At 40.0% G+C, this 27059-nt stretch overlaps 2 protein-coding genes across 2 annotated transcripts in view; one reads left to right on the top strand and one right to left on the bottom strand.

Annotated features, from left to right (window-relative positions):
• Positions 1–27059, bottom strand: part of LOC109421311 (O-phosphoseryl-tRNA(Sec) selenium transferase) — a 144541-nt gene that overhangs the window by 57051 nt on the left and 60431 nt on the right. The window lies entirely within an intron of this gene.
• Positions 2021–7198, top strand: LOC134291185 (uncharacterized). The gene is made up of 2 exons (XM_062858633.1): positions 2021–2804; positions 2867–7198. Exon 2 carries the CDS (start codon positions 2979–2981, stop codon positions 3813–3815), a length of 837 nt encoding a protein of 278 aa, XP_062714617.1. The 5' UTR covers positions 2021–2804; positions 2867–2978; the 3' UTR covers positions 3816–7198.

Here is a 27059-nt window from a genome sequence, read left to right as displayed (position 1 = left end):
AAACGGTATTGTTCCGAAACCGGTTTCGGGTGTCCCGTCGGAAGTGGTCAAATGTAGAGGGGAACCCATGCATGCGGCACATCAAATAGAAGTTTTTTCGATACCATGAAGAACGGTCAGCATGAAAATAGTCTCAGACCACATCTAAGGCTACCGGTAGTGCTCCGGTACTGATTTTGGGTATCCCGCCGAAAGTAAAAGTGAACCAACCTAATTCATGTGGCACATCAAATCGTGGTATTTTCGATAACTTTGAACGGTTTGCAAGACAATAGTCTTAGACTATATCACTATCGATAGTGTTCCAAAACCGGTTCCGGGTTTTCCATCGGAATTGGTTAAATGTAAAAGTGAACCAAGCTCATGCATGCAACTTATCAATTCTCGTACCTGATAAACAGTTCGGAAGACACTAGTCTCAGGCTATATTTGAGACAATATGTACTGTCCAGGTGAGTCGCAGGTGGTAAAAGACCCAATTTAATGTAAAATTGAAACAAACCCATACATGCAATACATAAGGTTGCGGCTTTTTCGATAATCTGATGAACGATTAGTAAGCAAATAGGCACAGACCTCTTGGGTTACTAATGGCAGTGTTACCGGTTCTTAGTGTCCCGCCGGAAGGTCTGTCCCGGTCTGAGATGGCCAAATTTTGGTCTACGTGGTTTATGAACAGCCCCTAATCGGCTTCCATTGTTGATAGTGAAGGTGGTCAACAGTCTACTGATAGGACTGATATTGTTCAGCTTTGTCTATATGTTGAACATAACGTTGGAATACATATAACGATTTAGGAACATTCGGCTTACTTAGACGGATATATCATGAGCATTGCAGTATTGCACTTACGACGAGAAAGGCATCATCACTACTAGGTGGATTAATCGGGTTTTTTTTTCTCATCACCGTACGGGTTTGGGCCGAAGGGTCTCAGATTTTCATGAAACTTTTTCCACAGGCAGGGCTCATGGATATATAAACAAAAAAAATGAAAAAAAAATCAGGGTCGTCTATTTTTTCCGGAAAACTCAGGTAGATTTTTTATGTTTCCTCCTGATACTACTTTGAAAAATCATAACTCAAGAACGAAGCATCGTAGAAACAAGGTTTTTTTCCATGAAAATCCATGAAAAATATGAAGTGGAGAAATTTTTCCACGAAATTTTCCACAGTTCAGAAAATTTGTAAAGAAAAGCTGGAAGAACTATGCCCGAACCCGTGGAAAATTTTCAAAAAAATATTTTTGAAAAGGTTATTTCATAAGCGATTAAGCTGAAATTTTTGGAAGGCACTTTTTTTCGTTTTTGAGTTATGGTCAATTTTGTTGAAAAATGCCTAAATGTTCCATATAAGCCTTTTCTTTAAACAATCATAACTCAAGAACGGGGTATGGTAGAAACAAAATTTTTTAATGAAAATGAAAGCAAATTTGCCTGAATTCGCAGAAAATTTTCAAGAAATATTTTTAAAAAGGTCATTTTATAAGCTTTGATCGCTGAAATTTTTGGAATGCACTTTTTTCGTTCCTGAGTTATGGCCAATTTTGTGAAAAAATGGCCATATAATATATGCGTACATGGTCATTTTTCACAAAATTGACCATAACTCAGGAAATAAAAAGTACATTCCAAAAATTTCAGCGATTAAAGCTTATAAAATAACCTCAATAATATTTTTTTTTAAATTTTGAACGAGTTCGGGCATAGTTTTTACGGCTTTTCTTTACGAATTTTCTCAACTGTGGAAAATGTTGTGTAAAACTTTTTCCACTTCATATTCTTTTTTGGATATCTGATTATTTCTCATTTTTTTTTGTTCATATATCCATGAGCCCTGCCTGTGGAAAAAGTTTCATGAAAATCTGAGACCCTTCGGCTCAATTTGTACGATAATATAAAAATCCCCAGAAGCATCGCTGCTGATAGCTGAGAGCCACTGCAATGGATGAAGGTATTTAGTGTTTACCACCTTAGCTCAACAGGAGGCACTAACATTGCCGAGCTTCAGATTGTATTCAAACTGTATTTTAATCTTGGCTAGAGGCCTTTTACCCCAGTCTTCCCCTATAGCAAGAAGCAAATGAATCACAGCCAGAGGACAAACATTTAATTTAGGGGGTAGATTCCAGGGAAGCTGCATCCGAGCCGGGGCTGAGTACAACCGCACTCCGATGTTTGCGTTTAAAATCTGTTGATCTGTTGATGGCCACGCGTGAAAAATTCAAATTTAAATTGCTCAATCGGAAGCTGATCTCCTGCAGTTTTCCCATAGATGACAGTTATTGGTTGGTCAACCAATGCATGCCAGATTTGGGCAGGGGTGAGAATGTTTAATCTCCCCAGATGGATATCAGGCCACCAGAATGGTCTTCTGATATACTACCACCGCACCGTTGCGTTGTTGAGAGGTGTGAAAGTTGCATTCGTGATAAAAAAGGGGTGACTCCCGGCAACAACGGCTGAAAACGAACTGCTCAACCGTTACACGTTTGGGTTCAAAACTAAAAAAAAAAGATAATCGTAGGCCTATCGGAAACGAGTTTTCAATTTATTACAACGCACGTGGGACACCAGACACCGCCGGGGTCAGTGAAAAATGAGATGTAATTTGTCACTGTTGCGAATAGTTCCTATACGTTAGGGTCTTGTAGAACTGGCAACCCTGAAGTGAGAGCGACGTTCGATAGAGCAAATGTCTATTGGAAGTAGCGTATGAAGAGCAGTGCGTTTTAGTTCGTGGAAGGCAGAACAACGATGGATTGTGCACTGTTGGGAGATTTGTGCGTGAACTAATACTACAACGTAAGATAGTTTATATGGTAATTATTAACTGTTAAATTAATTATACTTCAATAAATTTGCAGTTTTTGAAGCTGCTTGAAATAGAAGCTGCTTTCAAAATGGTATTCTAGTTCCGAAAGTACCACACGCCCCAACAAATTTCAAAAAGTTGTACTCCACCAGAAGCATTCCGCCATGGAAAGTGTAGAAGACGAACTTTCCCTTCTAGAGAAGAAGAATGAGTTGTGGCGGAAGGACTATGACGAACGAGTGAAACGTATGGAGCTTCACTACGAGCAAGACATGGCCAAAATCGACGAGGAGTTCAGAAAAGCTGTACGCAAAATGGAATTGGAATTCAGCGCTAGGAAAGAAGCAGTGATACGGCAATATAGTGGGAATGCGGTCAGCAAAGGAAAGGTAATAAAACCGATTCCACAAAGTGACGACGCCCAGCCGCAAAAAGACTGCACTTGTGTATCGATTCCAGTAGGCTCTTCCGAACAAACCTCGCAAACAATGTTCTTGCTCAAATCAGCTGTTTCACAAAACATCGTCATCGGTGATCGGTCTCTCCAAAAGAAAGGAGAAATCATCAAAACAACACCAGCTGATTCGTCATCAGCGTACAAGCAGGGACAAAACACAATGCCCATTGCAACTAGAGTGATACGGGTAGCCTGTCGAAAGCCACATCCAACGATGAAAGAGCAACACCGCTACCGCCGCCGCCGTCGTCGCCGCCACCGCCGCTGGAAGCCAGGCAATCGTCATCAGTCTAAAACGTTGCTGTTCGATCCCGGTGGGTATTGTACTGTAGCTAGCAGTGGAACGAGTCAACTCGACTTGCGCGTACGTTCAACAATTCACATCCACGATGGTATGGTGCTGCCATCATCAGAAGGTTCATTGCTTGCGCGCAACGTTTCCAAATTTATTTCGAAGTTTCGGATAAAAATTGTGCAGCAGATGGGCTTCAGTTTGTTACCAGCTCCACGGGGGGGAATGTTGCGAATAGTTCCTATACGTTAGGGTCTTGTAGAACTGGCAACCCTGAAGTGAGAGCGACGTTCGATAGAGCAAATGTCTATTGGAAGTAGCGTATGAAGAGCAGTGCGTTTTAGTTCGTGGAAGGCACTCTCTAAAATAAAAGCTCTCATTTTTGAGTAGCGCCCATGCCGCACAGGGACTGTGTTGGAAACACACATTTTTTTAAATTGCTTGCACGCTCACATTTTTGCAAAATATCAATATTTTTCGGTATTTGAAGGTGGTTTATAAACCCAGTGAGGTTGCCATGTCGAAATTATTGCAAAATACATGCTCATATGAGCGTACGAGCAATTTTAAAAAAATGTGTGTTTCGAACACAGTCATGTGCGGCATGGATGTTTACTAAAAATGTGCAGGCCGAACACATTTTTGAGCGTAGCCGTTTTTGCGTGCAGAACAACGATGGATTGTGCACTGTTGGGAGATTTGTGCGTGAACTAATACTACAACGTAAGATAGTTTATATGGTAATTATTAACTGTTAAATTAATTATACTTCAATAAATTTGCAGTTTTTGAAGCTGCTTGAAATAGAAGCTGCTTTCAAAATGGTATTCTAGTTCCGAAAGTACCACACGCCCCAACAGTCACCTAGCGTTTCCTTACACACAGGGAGATCAGAGCATATTTTAGCGCCACATTGTGTGGATGGTGGATTTTATGAATAAAAAATTGAGATGATAATAGAGTGTGAAATTGAGCATCGAATTTGGAACAATCAATCATACGGATAGAATGGGAAATGGGATGGGAAAAAATGAGACACTAATTTTCCCATTTTTCACGTGAATTGATAAATTTTCTTGCAAAAGATAGACATTTTGGTTAGAGTCATGCTAAATCGGAGCTCTTACCTTACATGACCATTTTTTCATCTCCTGGGCGTAGCTGTGGCATAGTCTATGCTTGTCAATTCAAATGTAAATCAAAAAGGGTGCCGCTTTTCGATCACTTTTGCACATTTTGAACGCATTGTCACGCACAGACCTGTGTACGAAAACACTTTTTACATACTTCATTCACGTAAAATTCAGCATATTTGTAGTTCCGTGTCAAAAATTGAGCTCAATCCATCAAAACAAACCATAGATACAGCATCTCAGAGTTGGTTATTTTGTATGGAAATTGACGTTTGTCCGATCAATTATGCACCACAGTGTATCACAACGCAATACAATGAAATCAATGTTAGTCAGCAACGCAGTCCCCCGAGGGAAAAATCCACTCATTTGCAGTGTCGAATTATTATTTATGGGTATCAACAGTCCCTAGTCTGTTGAATTCTCTTAGGGTCCATACCAAACGGGAGCCAAGCTGGAAGCTGGAATCATCGCCTAAAGCACCACGGCTACCTATACTCACACTCCCAAATAAATGTTTGCAATTTGTGCTGCATGACCCCCACCAACTGCATCAAGTCGAGGGAAGGAACACAAGTGGCCAGTCAGCATGCATCCTGCATGCTCGCAATTCAACTGCCTCGGGGATATATCGATTGCAGCAGGTTTGATAATTGCTACTGTTTTTTTTCACAGTTGGTGGTGAAATCAGTAATGAAACATGTGAAGTGCTATGCGTTATAAACGAATAGATAGGAATGTTCAATAACCGGGATTTTCATTAATATCTAAGGAATTTCTCAAAAGAATTTACCGAGAAATTCTTAAATCATAATTTTCTAAAAAAAAGTCGGTGGACTTAATGAATTAATCTATGGAGTTTCCAGAAGAAGTCCAGAACAAATTGTCAAAAAAACTTACCAGAGGTATTCCTCTAAGCATTCCGGATAGAATATCGCAGATGTTGGCTGAGAAAATCTTGAAGAAACTATTATTTTTTCAGAGTTTCATTTTTTTAGAGTTTCGGCATTTCTTCTGAAACTTCCGTGGTAACTTCGATTTTTTTCAATTTTCATTTGTTTTTTGATATATAATCGGAGGAATTCTTAAAGAAGTTTTCAAATTTATTCCTAAGGATATGTCCTTCTGAATTAACCTTCATCCAGCCAACGTACATTTTCCACCTTCGGAAAAGCACAAAAATGGTCATAACTTTTTTGTTTTTCGATGGATTTTGTTGAAATTTTCACAACTTCCCGAAGTGTCCCAAAAGTGTTTTTAGTAGTAGGATAAGATTTATAAGTTAGGCAACAGTCTGTACAACCTAGTGTTGAAGATGATGGTAAATAAATAAATAAAAACTTTTCTAGTTTTTGATGCCGGGGACATAAGTGCCTGGTCCACATGGTTCCGGAGTTATTCCGGATTGTCTTGGGGTACCAAAATTGGCCACATACTTTGCGCAAAGTATATCTCAAGATCCCGATGAGATAGAAGTATAGCGTCTTGGGCGAATTTGTTCAGCAGGTTAAGAACTAACTGGCACCGGCGACTTTGGTTCGTGATTCGGCCGCTAGGCGGCGCCAGTGTCAAAAATGTTCAAACCCTCATATCTCAGAAACCTGATGAGATAGAATGATGCTGTCTTCGGCAAAATTCTTCAGCAAGCTCAGAACTATCTGATAGTAAAGTCTTTGGTTTGGGATTTATCCGCTAGGTGGCGCCTTGTGTCTGAAAAATTCAAACACGAATATCTCGATACCCTAATAAGGTACAAGCATGCCGTTTTCAGCAAAGTTGATCAGCAGGCTAAGAGCTATCTGGCAATGGTGTCTTTGGTTCGAGAATCGTACGCTAGGTGGCGCCAGGGTAAAAAATGTTCAAACTTCTATATCTCAGAATCCTGATAAGATAGAATGATGCCGTCTTCAACAAAGTTCTTCAGCAAGCTAAAAACTGGCTGATAGTTGAGTCTTTGATTCGTGATTTATTCGTTAGGTTATTCGCTACACCATCTTTGACCTCCTGTAGACAAATTTTGTTACCCCACAATATTGCTCCGTTTAGTTCCGGGAATGTCTCCGGGAATTTCTACAGGAACTCTTCCGGATTTTTTTCCAAGAATTTCTCCGGAAATTTCTCTAGGTATTCCTCTGGAAATTTCTCCGGGAATTTCTCTAGGAATTCCTCTGGAAATTTCTCCGGGAATTCTTCTGGAAAATTTTCCAAGATGTTCTCTAGGACCCTCATAGGAACTCCTTCTGGGAATTTCTCCAGGAGTTTTCCAGGAATTCCTCCGGATTTCCTCCGAGAAATTCCACAGGAATACCTCGATGAGTTCCTCCGGAAATTAATCCATGAATTCGAGATTTTCCTCAGAAATTCCTGAAAGAATTTCTCCGACAATTTTTCTAGGAGTTCCTCTAGGAATATCCCTGCTCGGGTAGGGGACCTTAGGCCAACAACCTAATGTTCCCACAGGACTGAAAGTAAGTAGTGTCCTCCGGCACTTTTTTAGGGACCTCACGGGTAATTTATTCAACAATTCCAATAAAAGGTATTATTCCTGCAATTCATTTTGAAATTCCTCCGTCAGTTTACTTAAAAAATCATCTAAAAAATTATTCACTAAACCGATTTTTTCAGAAATTCTTCACACATAACCTTTAGAAATGGGTCAGAAAATTCCTGTAGGAACTCATGTGGAAATTTCTTTCGAAATTTCTTTGGCTATTCATCATTTGTAAATCATTTGAGAAATTCTTCCGGAATTTCCTTCAGTAGTTACATTACCAGAGAAATGTTTCAAGTAATTTCTGGATGCATTGGCTTAGCCATTCTTGCTCAGTCTCCTTAACAATCAGTAAAAAAAGCGGGATGAAATAAGGAGCGAATGGCCACTCCTTACATCCTTCTCTTTCTCGTGTTTGTGAGCAAGAAAAAAAAAAGAAAAAGTTGGCTACGTCAATGATCGGTGGTAGTCTTGAAGGAACTACCGGAATAACTTTGTTCCTAAAGCAATTCCTGGAGAAATTTGCAAATAAAATAGGAGATGCCTTAAGAAACTGTAGAAAGTCGGAAATGCGTTGGAGTAAATCATAAAAAAAGAAGGAATTCCTAAAAAAATTGTCAAAAGAATGCTAATTTAACTGGCGGACTTGGTGTCGTACGAGTGTCTGGAAAAGTTTCCTGCTGATTAAAAAAAAAATGTTTGAAAATATTATGAATAATTTGCCAGGGTAATTTCTGAAAAGCAAACATTAAAAAATGGATAGAAATTGTCGAGTAGTAGGAAATTCCTGAAAATAAATAGCTGCACAGAATTCCTGAAGGAACTGCCGTCACAATCCCTTGATAATCTTAATTATAAGTTCTTAAAAAATCGCTAGAAGAATTTCTTGTAGATTTATCTGAATAGTTTCTTGAAACTATGCTGGAAAAATTCTAAACATTTTCTGAAGAAACTGTCGGAGGAATATTTCAATTAATTGCATGAAGAATGGGTTGTTTAACGATGAAAGTATTGCTATTTTGTATGGCTTAATCGAAAGAGCGCATTTTTCTGAGTATAACACATTTCCTCTAGATTTCCAAGAGAGAGATTCCCTAAAAACGACGTTCCGGCAGAAATCTCTTCGCAGTTTCTTGCATAATTATATTTATAAATTCTAGCAGGAATTCCTCCAGAGATTTCTGCAGGTTCCTTCGCAGATTCCGTCACAGTTTCTTGCAAGAATTTCTTTTTAGATGCCTTCAATGATGATCGCAGCAGTCCGCGAACGCGTGCGGGTGTGAAAATTTTCCGCTGTCATTTTTTTTCGTTTCCGCGAGTTTACGACTTACGATTATTTGAGCTAATATTGGAATGTGAAAATTCGGCCCATGTTATGTCCGCGGATACGGTTCTACAAAGTGGAAACCAGGGTGGCAATGTTATCTTGGTAACGAAATCCGCTGAGAGTGTTGAAAGTATAGTGCCACCGCGTGTCCGGTAGTCATAAAAGGTGCCTTGTAGTGATTCGATGGTCCAAACGTGAAAACATCCGCGACAAAGAAGTGCGAAAAGTGCGTTTACTGCACTAAGTTTACAGCCGCGGCTTGTTTGCCAGTGAAATTGAAGAAAAAATCCTGCTGTTTCCCGCATCATTCCGATATCTCTACGAGTTACATACGAAGAGTGTGCAAGTTTCGGTCGCTTCACCACGGTTCGAATCTAGATCAAGCATCGAAATCAGGGAGAATTTCGATCAAATAATGCGTATTTGTTATTCGATATCGTGATGTGATTGAGGGACGTGAAGGTGTCTAGCTAATGGATCCAGTTTAGGCCCTTGGACGTCCGAAAAAAATCACTTCTCAAGCGAATCTACGGATGGATTATTCAAATTTGGTGAGAACGTTTCATGCTTCTTTTTTCCATTTATAATATGTATTTTCACAACAATATCATATCTTAAACCATGGAGCGTTTGGTACGGTATGTCCACGCATCCTTCCTCCCCTGTAGATTCGAGAAGTGATTCGATTCTAAGCTAAAATGAATTGAAATCGAATCATTTCAAAGAATCATCTTTGCGGTAAACGCTACGCAGTAGGCCTGGCCGCTTTGACGCTTGTGACATATCTTCGATATGCTGCAAGCATCAATACTGACAAGAAAAATAATCGGGCGTAATCTAACCCGATTATTTTCCAGGATGCTTTCTTGTACTGGCTGCGTATGTGTTAGATTAGATTAGATTAGATTAGATTAGAATTTCTTTTTAGATGCCTTCAATTTTTTACCGGAATTCTTCTGGAAATTCTTGCTGGAATGCCTCCAGAGGTTGTTCCTGGCATTTCTCCATATATTCTCCTGGGATGCCATCAAGAGTTATTCCGGAGATTTTCTCAGGAATTTCTTCTAAAAATCCTTCACAAATTATGCCTTGGCATTTCTCCAGAAATTCTTCTAGAAAATTCTTTAGAAATTCTTCTAGAAGTTGCTCCAGGGATTTCTCTAAAATTCCTCCAGGTAGTTCTTCCAAGGACTGCTTCATAAATTCATAAATTCAACATTATCTCAGGAGTTCTTCCTTGAAAAATTCTTCCATGATTTTGGTTTTCGAAAATTTCAGCAGGGTATTCCTGGAGGAATACCAAAAGAAACTTCATGAGGAAAGGCTTGGATGCAACTCCAAAAGAATTTATTGAGAAACTTTAGAAGAGTTCCTGGAGAAATCCTTCAATAGGAGAATTTTTAAAAAATCTGGAGGAATAAAAAAAAATTTCAATGAAATTGCTCTAGAAATTGCATTGGAGATATTTCCCGAGACATTAGAATTTTGAGGAAGACTCGAAATTTTGATAAATATTTTTTTATCCGCCCCCTCAAAATGCAAAATCCAGCTAAAATTTTTTGAAGGGGGGGGGGAGACAAAAAGTCAAAATAAAATTTGTATCAGCCTTACTGATTCCGTGATAAATATCCTAGAGGTATCCCTGGAGGAAATGCTGGATAATTTTCAATACCAGAACACTTGGAGGAATTCTAGCTAGATTACCTTTATGAATGCTTGAAAAAAATCCTGGAGACACTCCTGTGGATGTTTGCAATTGAATCCTTGGAGAAATTCTCTAGAAAATCTCTAGAGGAGTTCACAAAGAAATACCTGTACCTGATTTCCGAAAAAAAAACCACGCTGGCTGAAATAATTACTGAAACATTCTAGAACTTCTTGAATGTGGAGATTAACCAGCTTAGATCTGAAAATCTCAATAACAAAGCATTGTAAAACATTTGGATCCCTGGATAAATGCTTGATTCCTCCAGAAAGATTTTCTAAAGGACACATTAAAAAAAATATGAAATAATCACAGAAGAAGCTTGAAACACTTTTTGACCCCGGGAGTCGATCGCGCCGGCCCAGAAGGGGTCGGCCTAAGCCCCAAGCTGCTGGTCCAGCCAACGGCAGCTTCCGGGGTGGGCTCACAATGCCTCTTCTGACTCCCGGGTCCCAGGGCGTTTTCTGGATGGGGAAGTTTTCGGTGGGGTTTGTCCTAAATCGTGATTTAAATGAACTTACGTATTTATTGCTTCCTGAATGGGTCGTCGTCGTGTTCTTAGTGGTGAAGCGCCGTGTCACCGGCAGGTTTCCCGTAGAGCAGTACAGGGTAGGCGACGGGGGTGCGCCAATCTTCGGCGTCCAGAGAGCCGACGCGAATAGGGCCGTTCTTAAGCCCCGAAGGCGATGAGGTGAACGCCAAGGGGGGGGGGGGGGAGGGGGGGGGGGGGTGTCTTCCTTAGGTTTGCCCGAAGGCGGCCGGATAAACCTTCTTCGTGAGCCGGGCGGGGCAGTCGTTAGGTACCAGGCGAAGGTGATCGGGCGATCGGTCGTGGTCCGGAGTAGATCCGGTGGTTTGGCAAGACGCTAAACGTTAGGCCAAGCAGCAGCGCGGCCGGAAGGCCGTAGCGGTTTGATCGTGAGCTGGAACGTAGGCTTCGCAGGATCTCTGGGACCGGCGGGTGGTTTCGGGCTAGCGGGTGCTTAGGCAGCCTTCCACCGTGCAAATGGCACTTAATTATCAACGAGGGTGCCACAATTACACCGATCGGAGGTCCAAACGTGGAACCTCCGACCTGGAACACTTATCACCTCTTCCCTCAAGCACGAGTAGCGATTTTCTGCCCCGAACACTGCTCGTTACCTGTCTCCCAGTCTCCTCGTCCGATCTTCTCTTCGGTCTCTTCTCTCATTCTCCTGGTTTCCGCCTACATCGCCACCCGCTTCAGGTGGCTGCTGAAACTCACCACCTCTTCATTGCGCGTTGACGCATCGTGACGCGCATTGGGTCAACACGCACGACGCCCACACTTTAAAAAGACTGTTGGGCTAGCTATATAAAAGTTTCCCTACACTGCCCACCATTAGCGTAAAGTTACCGTTCGGTAACAAGCTTCAGAAGGAATACATGGAACACTTTACAGATTGTCCCGCGTCAAATTGCACCACGGAAAATAGTGTATAACTTTTGGTTACATGCATCAAAATGGCTGATTTTTCAACCAGCAACAGTTTATTGTGTGTAGATGATGCCATCAAAATTTCATATGAATCGGTTTAGTATTGATGAAAATATCTCTGAAGTAGTGTAGAATTAGCAACTAGTTAAAATACACATAAATAAAAACAAAAAAAAAATCTCTGAAGCGAGAAATTCAGATTTTGGGAAGCTTGTACGAACAAAGAATAAAAATAAAAAATAATTTAACATGTATGTAACGCTAGAGCCATAAATATTAAACCGATTACAATGATTTTTGTCTGTAGGTGCCGTCTGCATGTAGAAATATTGTACTAAAGTTTCATTCGATTTGATGAAACGGATAAAAAGTTGTAGTCGTTCATCTAGCCAAAGGTCGCAATAAGCAAAAATGTTTTATTGTATTGTGACATTCAAAGTTTTCTAATTTTGGAAGTGTTAAGCCAACATGGCTCAAAATTTGATTGAGAACATGTTATTATATTAGGTCAACACTGCCCAATTTTATTGAGAATCGCAGCAGTATTTACAGTTTTATAGTTGAAATAGTGCAAACGGACCTTAAAATAGTTAAGGAGTGCCTAAAATTCACTCTGAAGCGGTTTGAGTTTTGAATTATAAAAAAATAAGTAGTCAACCGATTTTGATGAAAATTTTTCCACTTAATATTTATTACGTTGAGAACTTCGTTCAGACGTTTTGACACACTAACAGTAAAGTTATAACTTAAACCGTTTTCCAAATGATTGTACAAGATTCCAAAAATCCAATATTCTCGCATCTCCGCCAATACTCAACCAATTCCGATGAAATTTGTATGGCATCATCTACTCTTAATATACTGTTGCTGGTTAAAAAAAACAGCCACGGGCTTGGTGGTCTAGTGATTACCGCTTCTGATTCCTATCCAGAAGGTCATGGGTTCAACGCCTGGCCCGTCCCTTTCATCCTTCTTTGTATTTTTCTGTCCACTTTCTCTCTTTCTCTTCTCTACATTGAACAATTCTTGTATATTCATATTCATATGTTCATAGTCATCGCTAGAACCAGAAACGAATTGCAAAAATTCGTTTCCCTTCCTTCCAACTGCCACAGCACAGTGTATATAACGCCTACAAGTTATGCAACCAAAGCGAACTGTGCCACTTGTCCTTCATAGTATTCACCACACAATCTATCATCTTACGAACACTATAAATATCCCCTATTCATGGAACGCATCACCGACCCAACGGTGACTCCCATATCTCCCATCCTATCCGTCTAACAAATACCCCAGTCCGTGCTGGTTGTGGGGATGCAGAGGTGATCTCGGTCTTTAGTAGCAACAACTACCACATTTCTTTCCCTTCCCAACTAACTACAAGGACGAGGCTGGCGCCGTTATTGATAAAAAAAATGTATGAGCTGCTTAAATTGCACTTTGAGAATAAGTGGAGTGTTCCAGCCCTTATTCATTTGGATCTCAGTGCAATTGGTACCAGCTCAGATCAATCACGGAGGAGCAACCATTGACATGTATAGTCAGATTAGATCGTTTTTGTTGCTGGTTAAGAAAACAGCCATTTTAATGCATGAAATCAAAAGTTATGCACTGTTTTCCGTGGTGCAATTTGGTTCGGGACACCCTTTACAGGCGAATTATTGGAAAAATTTCTGGATATTCTGAAGAAATTTTTAAGAGCCCTGGAGAAATTTCTTAAAGATTTTACGAATGAATCCCTGGAGTAATTTTGGAAGATACCCGTAGTTGCATGTCCGAAAGATCGTGAAACTATTGAGAACTTGAGCTACAGGTCCTAATCCCTGGTAAAGGAGGAAGGTTACGATGGCTGTTATTCATGGCCATCGTGTAAAGAAAAAAATGGATAAACCCCAATGCCAAGGTGTCATGCGACCCGTGCCGAGGGCTGAATGGTTGAGGGGGTACTAAACATGCTCAACCGCGAACGGAGCCTGGGGTGCACCAGGGCGAACACCCCAGTAAGCAGCCCTTACTGCACTACGGCGGGGCACTGGTGCAGCGGACATTTATTTCCCTAGCTACTCGTGGGACCAAAAATGAGTACAAATTTTACAAACAACCTTCAAGGTGACGACTGCCTCTCTCAGTCGTGTGAGAGCGAAGTGGAGAATACTCTGAGTCAGCTTGGCCTTACCGAAGACCAGCTACTCAGTAGTTCGCAGGAGAAGATGGAAATATCCTGCCCCTCAACGCCTACCTCCCGGAGCAGCACATGTTTCGACAAAGCTGATCCAGATCTACAACACCCCTCATCGACCGACTCCAACCTGCTGGACATGGAAGATAACGAAGATGATGGTATACGGATCGTCATCAACCCCCAAGAATCTTTAGCAAGTAGCAAAGGATCCGAAGATAACAAGGGTTCTACGGAAGCCAAGGGGGCTCCGAGTAAGAAATTCCCCACACTCACACGCTCGCAGAGGAAGCAGCTTAGAACTCTCCGGGAGAAGGGAAAAGACCGGAATGAGGCCTTGTCCATAATCCTGAATAAGGAGAGCGAGCCCACTTCCTCAAAACGCTCGAGAAACGACCTAGACAAATCCGCCACAGAGGACCCCAAACAAAAAAGGGTGAAGCACCATCTGGATCCGAGAGAGCGCGCCCAACAGTCCACAAACAGCGCGCCTCAGAAAAACGTGTCTGGACAACAAAACCCACCCATGAGGAAAACAGCTGGTATCAGCTACAGTGATATGGCCAAAAGCGTGAAGGTCGGGATAATACCCAAAGACTTTCCCACCGTCCAACTCACTACAGCCCAGCTAGACCTTCTACAAGAAGCACTCCTGCTCAGAGTAGTTCAACAACGAAACGAGCCAATAAAACCCAAATTCAACAACCTCATCTACAAGTCCGGTTACATGGTTCTAATCTGTAAGGATCAAGAGACTGCTGAGTGGTTAAAGAGAATATCCCCATCCATGAAACCCTGGGAAGGTGCAGAGCTGATGGCAATGGACGAAGTGGCGATTCCACGTCCAGAGATGATCCGAGCATTCTTCCCACAAAGCTCCAGCTATGACGACGACCGAATAAAGGCTCTCATAGAAAGCCAAAATGACATCACAACAACTAATTGGCGTATTGTGAAACGATCCATTCTGAAAGACATTCATGTCGAATGGATCTTCACAGTAGAGGGTGCGTCGATGGAAAAGTTGAAGAAGTACAAATACACCCTCAACTACCGATTTGGTGAAATCCAACTAAGGAAGATTACAGATCAACCGACTGCCGATACCGCCAATCCGACTGGAAGGCCGACCCAAGAGCAATCTGTGGAGGCCTCCTGTTCGGGCAAGGTTCGGCTAACTGGAAGGCCGACCCAAGAGAAATCTGAGGAAGCCTCCGGTTCGGGCGAGGTTAGTAAATCTCACCCCAAAAGCACCATAAAGGCTAGTCAGTCCGCCTCTAAAGGAAAAGCTCGAAGCTTACATGCGACTCCCTGCTCTAGTGGTACCAAACCAAAGGTATCTAAACAGGGCAAAGGGAGTGCAAAAAGCGACAGTTTGACCACAGAGGCGAAACTGGCGGGCCAGGTCGCTACAGGGAAGAGAAACAACCCAAACTGTAACACCAAACGACACCCTGATGATCCGCAACATCCAAAGCCGGATAGTCGTCGTCCGAAAAAAAGCGGTAACCCCGGAAATGGGGACTAAAATTCTGCAAGTGAACCTTCACCATGCTGAGAGCGCCACGGGTGTGCTCTGTCGGAGGTTCACCAAAGAGAATCTAACCGTGGCCCTCATTCAAGAGTCATGGGTCAATAAATCCAGAATACAAGGTATTCCACAACACTCATGTAAGTTGGTATATGATGACAGCCAGCTTTCTCCTAGAGCGGCTATTTTATTACATAACAACTGTAAATACTTTCCAATTTCAGAATTCATAAAAAGGGACATCGTAGCTGTCAGGATGGAGGTACCTTTCGCTAGAGGGAGTAGAGAGATCTTGATGGTCTCGGCATACTTCCCAGGTGACGTGGACGAAATCCCTCCTCCAGAAATAGCTGCGCTCGTAGCCTACAGCCACCGACACAACATCCCCTTCGTCATAGGGTGTGACGCAAATGCACATCACACCGTATGGGGAAGTACAAATATAAACACCAGAGGTGAGTACCTGTTACAGTTTCTCTCTTCCAAGAACATTGACATTTGTAATGTTGGTGACAAGCCCACGCACAGTGGGAAAAAACCGACCCAAAAAGGCACCTTCCGAATGGAAAAATGCCAAGGAATCGATTGGTGATAGTTTCATTCACCGGAATTGAGTGCAAGTGTCCATTTTGCCCCATTTTCCCCTAAAAAACACTGTTTTTCTGAATTAAATAATGGTTTCAACTGATTGCGGCTAACCAACCAAGTTTTTATTGATGTAGAATTAACAGGTGCATTCTATGGAGCATACCTCGATCTGTGTCTTTGACTGGAAGTGCCCATTTTGCCTCATTTTCCCCTAAAATACTGTTTTTCTGGATTAAAAAATAGTTTCAACTGATTGCGGCTAACCAACCATTTTTTTCTTGATGTAGAATTTACAGGTGCATTCTATGGGACACACATTGATTTGTGTCATTGACTGAAAGTGCCCATTTTGCCTCATTTTCCTCTAAGATACTATTTTTCTGAATGAAAAAAAATGGTTTCAACTGATTGCGGCCAACCAACCAATTTTTACCTGATGTAGAATTAATCGACACATACTTTGCGATGCACCTCGATATATGTCATTGACTGGAAGTGCCCATTTTGCCTCATTTTTCCCTAAAAATACTGTTTTTTTCTGAATTAAAAATTAGTATCAACTGATTGCTGCATACCTACCATATTTTTCTTGATGTAGAATTGGCAGGAACATTTCATGAGGCACACCTCGATCCGTGTCATTGTCTGGAAGTGCCCATTTTGACCCATTTTCCCCTATAAATACAGTTTTCCTGGATTAAAAATAGTTTTAACTGATTGCGGCTAACCAACCATTGTTTACCTGATGTAGAATCAACCGGCGCATGCTTTGGGGCACACCTTGATCTGTGTCGTTGACTGGAAGTACCCATTTTGTCTTATTTTCCCCTAAAAATACTATTTTTCTGAATTATACAATTGTATCAACTGATTGCGGCTAATCAATCAATTTTTACTTGATGTAGAATTAACCGGCACATACTTTAAGGTGCACCTCGTTCTGTGTCTTTAGGTGGTAGTGCCTATTTTGCTCCATTTTCACCTAAACTACGGATTTTCTGGATTTAAAAATAGTTTGAATCGATTGCAGCTAATCAATATTTTTTTCCTGATGTTGAATCGATCTATGCATACTATGGGATACACCTCGCGCTATGTGTTAGTCTGAAATTGCCCGTTTAACCAATTTTCCCCTAATTAGTTCCAACTAATTGCGGTTAACCAAGCATTTTTTTTCCTAATGTGAAATTAATCGATGCATTATGACTAGAAGTGCCCATTTCCCCCTTTACCCCCTAAAATACTGTTTTTCTCGTTTAAGAAACAATTTCAACTTATTTAAGCTAACGAGCTAACAAGCTAAGCAATTTAAGCTAGCAGCTTAAGCTAACAAAACAAGTTTTTCCTCATGTAGAATTGATCAGAGCATATTGTCAGACAAACTTTGTGTCATTGATTGGAGGTGGTCATGTTGTTCTATTTTCCCCTAAAACACTGTTTTAGTTAGTTGGAACAAACTTTTTAACCCAGTGTTGCGCTTAATTGCGCTCTTTAGATTTCAATATTTCAATTACATGCACACCCTAGGAGTTTCCTATATGACAATGCTTGACGGCTGATGACAAAAGACAATGTAATTAAATTATTTAGTGAGGAGGTGACGGTTGGAAACCAGATAGATGTTTCCACTATAATTCCACCGAATTTGTAAGTTTTATTTTATATTTATTGTAATAGTATTTAACTAAATAAATCATACTGGCAGCTTTGTAGCAGGTCCAACAGCAATCATGTGTTTGCTTCACAGTAATCTGCTGAAAGAGTCGGTGCCACCAATGCCTCTTCGCAACACTACAAAGAAATTCGTTGCCCATCATCAACGAATCGGTGTTTCTTCTGTGGCGTCATGAGATCCAGTGAGCGCAACTGGTTTGGGACTAAATCTTCACCGCGAGATGCACGAAGGTGTTCCGGACTGTTGTTTCCAACGATCTGCCGTAAACCGTCGATGAAGGAGCACCGCTGTGTATATGTCTACCTAATCGGAGTTTTTTTTTGACTAAGCGAATAGCAGCTTGTAGAACATTGAATAAGGTACACTTCGAAGCTGCTATGCAAAGTGTTTCGTGTTGTGGAGATGGCTACAATCAATGTGCTTGAATACCGCGAGTTGTTCCCACAGAGGCAACGTGTAATGCATCTTTCAAAGCGCCCTGGTGCCACGTCGAAACAATACAGACACTTTGTTTGCGAGCCGATAAATATCTCTTTGTGTAGACTACGTTCAAGAGTGCAAACAACATTCATTCTTAACATCTCTCAGCTTAGGCTAGGTATTTTAGGCAAACAGAACCTAATGCGTGTGTTGTTTGTTGTACGCGTAATCAATGGATGTAAAATTTGGACATAGGAAACGTAAGCGGAAATCTAAAGATATTTTGTAAAGCTTCCGTTGCTCTAAAGCGTTACGGGGGGGAGTGTTGCGCTTAATTGCGCTCTTTAGATTTCAATATTTCAATTACATGCACACCCTAGGAGTTTCCTATATGACAATGCTTGACGGCTGATGACAAAAGACAATGTAATTAAATTATTTAGTGAGGAGGTGACGGTTGGAAACCAGATAGATGTTTCCACTATAATTCCACCGAATTTGTAAGTTTTATTTTATATTTATTGTAATAGTATTTAACTAAATAAATCATACTGGCAGCTTTGTAGCAGGTCCAACAGCAATCATGTGTTTGCTTCACAGTAATCTGCTGAAAGAGTCGGTGCCACCAATGCCTCTTCGCATAGTTGCGTATCTTAAATTTTAAGACTACCGTAATTAACATTGAGAACCCCTGGGGTTGAATGCTATGCAGCTAGACGAAAAAGAATATTTATTGAATAGGCATTATCAGTATAGCAAGGAGGTGTTCCCGTGACAGTTCACCGAAATTGTAAGCTAGTTATAAGGTAAATGTGTTATTTTGTGTAATAAACTTTATTTTTAGCTTTTTAGCTAACTGAGACAGTACATGTCATGTTTGCTGTAAGAGTCGGTTTAGTCCCAAGAAACACCTCCCGCAACACTAAAAAGAATTTCGTTGCGAACGTAAACGATCAATCCCCTTCCCGATGGCGCTATAGGATCCGCACATTGTGATAAGATCTCAAAATAGGCTTCACCGCGAGATGCATAGAAGTCTATTGATCAATGCGTCACGTCGTCCATATGGATCCACAGTAACGTTGAGCACATAGTGGGTAAGGTGCGATGCAAAGAGATAAGAGATCGGATAAGCGTCGAAGCACACTCTGTGGAAACTATATGCAGAACGCATGAACCGTACATAGTAGATGAGTTGCGATGAGTGCGGTGATGCGATGCAGCTGCTTCGACGCATGTGAACGCACGAGAATGCTTGTCGGGTATGGATTTTATGATTGCGCTCGTTGTGTATGTAAAGCAATGCGGATTTAATGTGTTGGGAATGCTAGTAGGTAATATAAAATGCGTTAATATGTTGTTGTTTTTCAATATAACCCAATGCTTTTTCACATGACTTGTATTTTGATGAACCAGACGTAATAAAAATGTATCATACTGTCTATCGATCGCCATGTAAAATAACATATTTCATTGCATATAAAATAGTATCCATCAAATCGTTTAAGTTTTTTACAGCATATTTTTGTTATTATATGTGTATAAAAAAACATTTTATTTTCTATGTTCGGGATTTAAATGAAGTGATTAATGTTTGATATGGTCGTTTGTTCAGTGCATGCTATTTATGTGCAAGTTAGAAAGTTTAAGGGTTTTATGGTATTCAACTCAATTGCTAAAAGGATTCTGATTGAAAGGTTCTGCTTTTTTCTTTGTCAGGCAAAACTAGAAAAGAGTGTGACATCGATTTCGATTGATACTCTTTTACCTAATATATGATGAATATTGTGTACTTGGGTGTCTACTCATAACTCAAAATAAAATTCCCTGAGTTTTCCAGGTTTTTCCAGATGAAATTTTGAAAGTTTATAATTAAAAAATAACCCAAATTTTCTAAAAATTATAAAGGGTGACTTAGGGTATCATCACCAGGTTTGTTCTCTTCGTCATGAGGGATTTATGCCGGTCAAATTACCTGAAACTTGATCATATTCAATTTGGTTGGGAAGGATTTGATGCCAAGTCTGAGTTCAACAGGTTTAAAAAAAACCCCATGACGAAGAGAACAAAACTGCCAAAAATACGTAAGTTCCCCTACTCTTCAAAAATTCTTTCAATATTTCTGAGCATTATTCCTGGAATTTCTTCCAAAGTATCTTCCTGGCTTTCCACAAGATTCTTTCACACGAGATATCTGTTTGAGTACGTCCCGATATTTCTTGCAAAGGTTTTCCGATATACTAGAGATTCTCGCTGGATTCTTCCTGAAGATCCATCCAAAACTATTCAAAGTTTCTTCAAGAATGTCGTAGCCATGCGGTTAGAGTCCGGGTGGATGAGGGTGCGATTCCCGCTCCGACCGATGAAAATTTTCACGAGAATAGCTTCTAATCCGTAGTCACTCCGTGTTAAGTTTCGTTCAATCGGTACAGCCGCCGGCTGAAGCCAGTGTCCATGCCTTTTTTAACGGTTTTCCGGGACAGTTATCCATAAACTATTGGATTTTTACCGATAGTTTTCCGATATTCCTCTTGTTTTCTTCGCGGAATTTCGTCCGCAGCTGCTTTCAAGATTCCATATGGTTTTCAGAATTCCTCCTTGGATGTCCTTAATATTTTTTCTCGGGATTACTATTATCTCGAACTTTTTTCGAGATGTCTCATTTTTTCTCAGGTTTTTCCTGAAGTTCCTGTGGAGATTTCTTCAATAACACTTTGCGGAGTTTCTCGCAAGATTTTATTTGAATTCCCTCGAATATTTCTCCATAAATTTCCTATAAGGTATTTCGTAAGTTATCTCAGGAGACATTCTGAGGAAAACCCGTAGAAGAATCCCTGCAATTACTTTGGTAGAAATTCCTGAAGGAATATCCAGAATCTCGGGACAATTTCTGGTAAAGATTCCGGGAAGAATTTTGGGAATAATGCACAGAATATCTGTAAAAACTCTCAGGTGGATCACTATAAGAAATCCGGTACAACTACAAGAAACAGCCTGGCTCCGAAAATATGCAAGAGAAGAATTCAATGAGAAATATCAGCAATAACTCCTGTAGAAATCCCAAAAGGTACTCTGGAAAAAAAATCTTAGGGGAAAATCCAGGGTATTTTATTTAAGAAAAGCTCTGAGAGACATCTCATGACCAACATCGGAAGGAATTTTCTTAGAGAAGTTCCAGGAGATACTCCGAGAAAAATCTCAGGTAAAACTTCAAAATAAACATCGCAAAAACTTTTAACAAATTCCTGTAGGAGACCAGGAAAAACATCTCGAAGAAAGCCCAAAGCAATGGTTTGAAGATATCACAGGAAAAAATAAAAGAAATCTCTTGAGGAACTCTTGCAGTGAAAACTCCTTCAGAAATCCTTGGAGAAACTTTAGTAGGAACCCCAGGAATAACTTCTTTAGCAACTCTGAAAAACGTTCTGTGAAGATCTTCTGGGGAAGTCTCAAGAGGAACACCGGAAGGAATCGGGTAAAATTTTCGTGAGGAGTGCCGAAAGAAATTCCACGATTTATCCCGACAGACATTCTTATAGAGTATTCGGAATAAATTCTGGTAGAAATCCTACGAAGATTTCTTTGAGTAAAACACTGGAGGAACTCTGAGAAGAAATAGCATCCCCGTGAAAAACTCCAGGAGAAATCGGCTGGAATTCAGGAATCCTGGAAGGAATCCGGAAGTATACCTTTCCGGAAAAAATCAAAAAGGAATACCATGAAACATAGCGTCAAAAATGCGGAATGGAATTTTATAAGAAATCCTGGGAGACATTCCAGGAGATATTGTTAAAGAAGTTCCAGAAAGAAATTCTGACGGAATTTCTGGAAAAAAATCCTTGTAGCGAAATTTCTATATGGATTTTTACTACCAGGTTCATACGTCCCAATGATTTTTTTTTTCGGGGTAAAATTTCCCTGAGTACTCAAGAAATTCCCTGAGTATTCCAAGTTTTCCCCTGTTAAATAAAATTCCCTGAGGATTCCCGGTTTTCCAGGTTTTTCCAGGTAGTAGACACCCTGAGAGACATCTTTTCTCGTAGATGTCGCCGAAAATTTTGTAATAAAAAAAAATCTATACCCTTAAATAATACATACTTGCCGAATTTTTGTTTCTTTTTGCCGAGATCAGCACAATAAAGTAATGTTTTAATGCCGAAAATCAGTATAACAGTCTCATATTGATTTAAATTGAAATCAACACTCAGATAGCTCAGTCCGGAAAGTAATAATATGTGTATACATAAAGACATCCCTCATGCGGATATAATTACATTTTATAATTCTTTTATCAAATAATTAATTCAATAATCTCAATCTTGTACAGTTACACCAAATTTGTTTTTTGAACTGGTCGGTTTTTGCTATTGCTACAGGATCAAAACTGACTAAGTTATAGCAAAAAAAAAACGGCCCGCGCAAAACAAAAAGCAGGTGCATTTTATCTTTCCGCTCTTACAGATGAAACGATCATTTCACTACCCACATCCAAAGAAGCGCTTCAATATACAAGCGACTTCATCGATCAAATCACGCGAGTCGTTGATGCGCACGAAATAGGCGAAAAAGGATGTGAAAACAACATGCGCACCCTCATTGAAAACCTCATGCACTATGGCCTATCAAACTTCCCTCTTCTCATCTCATAACTTATCGCATCCGATCGCATCTCACCTTACCCACTATGGTCACAGCCTAAGCCGCCAAAGCGACCAGCCCGGAACGCTGGTCGACGCATGTGAACGCACGAGAATGCTTGTCGGGTATGGATTTTATGATTGCGCTCGTTGTGTATGTAAAGCAATGCGGATTTAATGTGTTGGGAATGCTAGTAGGTAATATAAAATGCGTTAATATGTTGTTGTTTTTCAATATAACCCAATGCTTTTTCACATGACTTGTATTTTGATGAACCAGACGTAATAAAAATGTATCATACTGTCTATCGATCGCCATGTAAAATAACATATTTCATTGCATATAAAATAGTATCCATCAAATCGTTTAAGTTTTTTACAGCATATTTTTGTTATTATATGTGTATAAAAAAACATTTTATTTTCTATGTTCGGGATTTAAATGAAGTGATTAATGTTTGATATGGTCGTTTGTTCAGTGCATGCTATTTATGTGCAAGTTAGAAAGTTTAAGGGTTTTATGGTATTCAACTCAATTGCTAAAAGGATTCTGATTGAAAGGTTCTGCTTTTTTCTTTGTCAGGCAAAACTAGAAAAGAGTGTGACATCGATTTCGATTGATACTCTTTTACCTAATATATGATGAATATTGTGTACTTGGGTGTCTACTCATAACTCAAAATAAAATTCCCTGAGTTTTCCAGGTTTTTCCAGATGAAATTTTGAAAGTTTATAATTAAAAAATAACCCAAATTTTCTAAAAATTATAAAGGGTGACTTAGGGTATCATCACCAGGTTTGTTCTCTTCGTCATGAGGGATTTATGCCGGTCAAATTACCTGAAACTTGATCATATTCAATTTGGTTGGGAAGGATTTGATGCCAAGTCTGAGTTCAACAGGTTTAAAAAAAACCCCATGACGAAGAGAACAAAACTGCCAAAAATACGTAAGTTCCCCTACTCTTCAAAAATTCTTTCAATATTTCTGAGCATTATTCCTGGAATTTCTTCCAAAGTATCTTCCTGGCTTTCCACAAGATTCTTTCACACGAGATATCTGTTTGAGTACGTCCCGATATTTCTTGCAAAGGTTTTCCGATATACTAGAGATTCTCGCTGGATTCTTCCTGAAGATCCATCCAAAACTATTCAAAGTTTCTTCAAGAATGTCGTAGCCATGCGGTTAGAGTCCGGGTGGATGAGGGTGCGATTCCCGCTCCGACCGATGAAAATTTTCACGAGAATAGCTTCTAATCCGTAGTCACTCCGTGTTAAGTTTCGTTCAATCGGTACAGCCGCCGGCTGAAGCCAGTGTCCATGCCTTTTTTAACGGTTTTCCGGGACAGTTATCCATAAAGCTGTTTTGATTATCGGTAACGCAGTCTTTTTAATTTGTAAAACGAGTTTTATTATTTAACCCGACGTTTCGGGTTAAATAATAAAACTCGTTTTACAAATTAAAAAGACTGCGTTGCCGATAATCAAAACAGCTATAATAGTACAGTCGAACTCTCATCCAAGTTATCCATAAACTATTGGATTTTTACCGATAGTTTTCCGATATTCCTCTTGTTTTCTTCGCGGAATTTCGTCCGCAGCTGCTTTCAAGATTCCATATGGTTTTCAGAATTCCTCCTTGGATGTCCTTAATATTTTTTCTCGGGATTACTATTATCTCGAACTTTTTTCGAGATGTCTCATTTTTTCTCAGGTTTTTCCTGAAGTTCCTGTGGAGATTTCTTCAATAACACTTTGCGGAGTTTCTCGCAAGATTTTATTTGAATTCCCTCGAATATTTCTCCATAAATTTCCTATAAGGTATTTCGTAAGTTATCTCAGGAGACATTCTGAGGAAAACCCGTAGAAGAATCCCTGCAATTACTTTGGTAGAAATTCCTGAAGGAATATCCAGAATCTCGGGACAATTTCTGGTAAAGATTCCGGGAAGAATTTTGGGAATAATGCACAGAATATCTGTAAAAACTCTCAGGTGGATCACTATAAGAAATCCGGTACAACTACAAGAAACAGCCTGGCTCCGAAAATATGCAAGAGAAGAATTCAATGAGAAATATCAGCAATAACTCCTGTAGAAATCCCAAAAGGTACTCTGGAAAAAAAATCTTAGGGGAAAATCCAGGGTATTTTATTTAAGAAAAGCTCTGAGAGACATCTCATGACCAACATCGGAAGGAATTTTCTTAGAGAAGTTCCAGGAGATACTCCGAGAAAAATCTCAGGTAAAACTTCAAAATAAACATCGCAAAAACTTTTAACAAATTCCTGTAGGAGACCAGGAAAAACATCTCGAAGAAAGCCCAAAGCAATGGTTTGAAGATATCACAGGAAAAAATAAAAGAAATCTCTTGAGGAACTCTTGCAGTGAAAACTCCTTCAGAAATCCTTGGAGAAACTTTAGTAGGAACCCCAGGAATAACTTCTTTAGCAACTCTGAAAAACGTTCTGTGAAGATCTTCTGGGGAAGTCTCAAGAGGAACACCGGAAGGAATCGGGTAAAATTTTCGTGAGGAGTGCCGAAAGAAATTCCACGATTTATCCCGACAGACATTCTTATAGAGTATTCGGAATAAATTCTGGTAGAAATCCTACGAAGATTTCTTTGAGTAAAACACTGGAGGAACTCTGAGAAGAAATAGCATCCCCGTGAAAAACTCCAGGAGAAATCGGCTGGAATTCAGGAATCCTGGAAGGAATCCGGAAGTATACCTTTCCGGAAAAAATCAAAAAGGAATACCATGAAACATAGCGTCAAAAATGCGGAATGGAATTTTATAAGAAATCCTGGGAGACATTCCAGGAGATATTGTTAAAGAAGTTCCAGAAAGAAATTCTGACGGAATTTCTGGAAAAAAATCCTTGTAGCGAAATTTCTATATGGATTTTTACTACCAGGTTCATACGTCCCAATGATTTTTTTTTTCGGGGTAAAATTTCCCTGAGTACTCAAGAAATTCCCTGAGTATTCCAAGTTTTCCCCTGTTAAATAAAATTCCCTGAGGATTCCCGGTTTTCCAGGTTTTTCCAGGTAGTAGACACCCTGAGAGACATCTTTTCTCGTAGATGTCGCCGAAAATTTTGTAATAAAAAAAAATCTATACCCTTAAATAATACATACTTGCCGAATTTTTGTTTCTTTTTGCCGAGATCAGCACAATAAAGTAATGTTTTAATGCCGAAAATCAGTATAACAGTCTCATATTGATTTAAATTGAAATCAACACTCAGATAGCTCAGTCCGGAAAGTAATAATATGTGTATACATAAAGACATCCCTCATGCGGATATAATTACATTTTATAATTCTTTTATCAAATAATTAATTCAATAATCTCAATCTTGTACAGTTACACCAAATTTGTTTTTTGAACTGGTCGGTTTTTGCTATTGCTACAGGATCAAAACTGACTAAGTTATAGCAAAAAAAAAACGGCCCGCGCAAAACAAAAAGCAGGTGCATTTTATCTTTCCGCTCTTACAGATGAAACGATCATTTCACTACCCACATCCAAAGAAGCGCTTCAATATACAAGCGACTTCATCGATCAAATCACGCGAGTCGTTGATGCGCACGAAATAGGCGAAAAAGGATGTGAAAACAACATGCGCACCCTCATTGAAAACCTCATGCACTATGGCCTATCAAACTTCCCTCTTCTCATCTCATAACTTATCGCATCCGATCGCATCTCACCTTACCCACTATGGTCACAGCCTAAGCCGCCAAAGCGACCAGCCCGGAACGACTGCGGAATAAAAGGCAACAAGACAACGCGATCAGGAGCCCTCGTAACAATAATGCGTAATATGGTTTCTGAGCACAGCATCTCCAACGGTAAAGTGGATCAGTGAGCAGGAAAACCGTGTGTTGACTACCTACTGCAAGTCAACGTTCATCGCAATCTTCCGATTGCCCTGTATCCGCACCAACCCATTGTGAATGCTGTGAGCACGTCGAGTTGTTGAAGCTGCAGTATTGTTTTAGATGCTGGTGAAACGCAACGGTCGGGATAGGCATCAGTTCTGGATTCTTTTTTTTTAATGCAATGTAGCCTGTACGAGCTCAACGTTAAGAGGAGAGATGTCCAAAATGAACACAACCAGCTCTGGAAGCAGGAAAGATAATCTTGCTTTTAGGTTTCGCTCAATCATTTGACTGTATGAAAAAGTGTTAGTGCAATATATGTCAGTAATTAAATTTCCTTAGTGCACGACCTTAAAATTTTAGCTTAATTGTAAAACTTGAACAGATGTTAAGTGTTACGGGGGGGAGTGTTACGCATAGTTGCGTATCTTAAATTTTAAGACTACCGTAATTAACATTGAGAA

Source organism: Aedes albopictus, chromosome 3, assembly GCF_035046485.1.
Source record: "Aedes albopictus strain Foshan chromosome 3, AalbF5, whole genome shotgun sequence".
Taxonomy (NCBI): Eukaryota; Metazoa; Arthropoda; class Insecta; order Diptera; family Culicidae; genus Aedes; species Aedes albopictus.
The sequence above is the reverse complement of the archived record's forward strand: the minus strand, read 5'-3'. Positions and strand labels throughout refer to the sequence as shown.

Excerpts from the sequence above, each read along its gene's own strand:
- LOC134291185 (XM_062858633.1), top strand. The coding sequence starts at position 2,979 with ATGGAAAGTGTAGAAGACGAACTTTCCCTTCTAGAGAAGAAGAATGAG.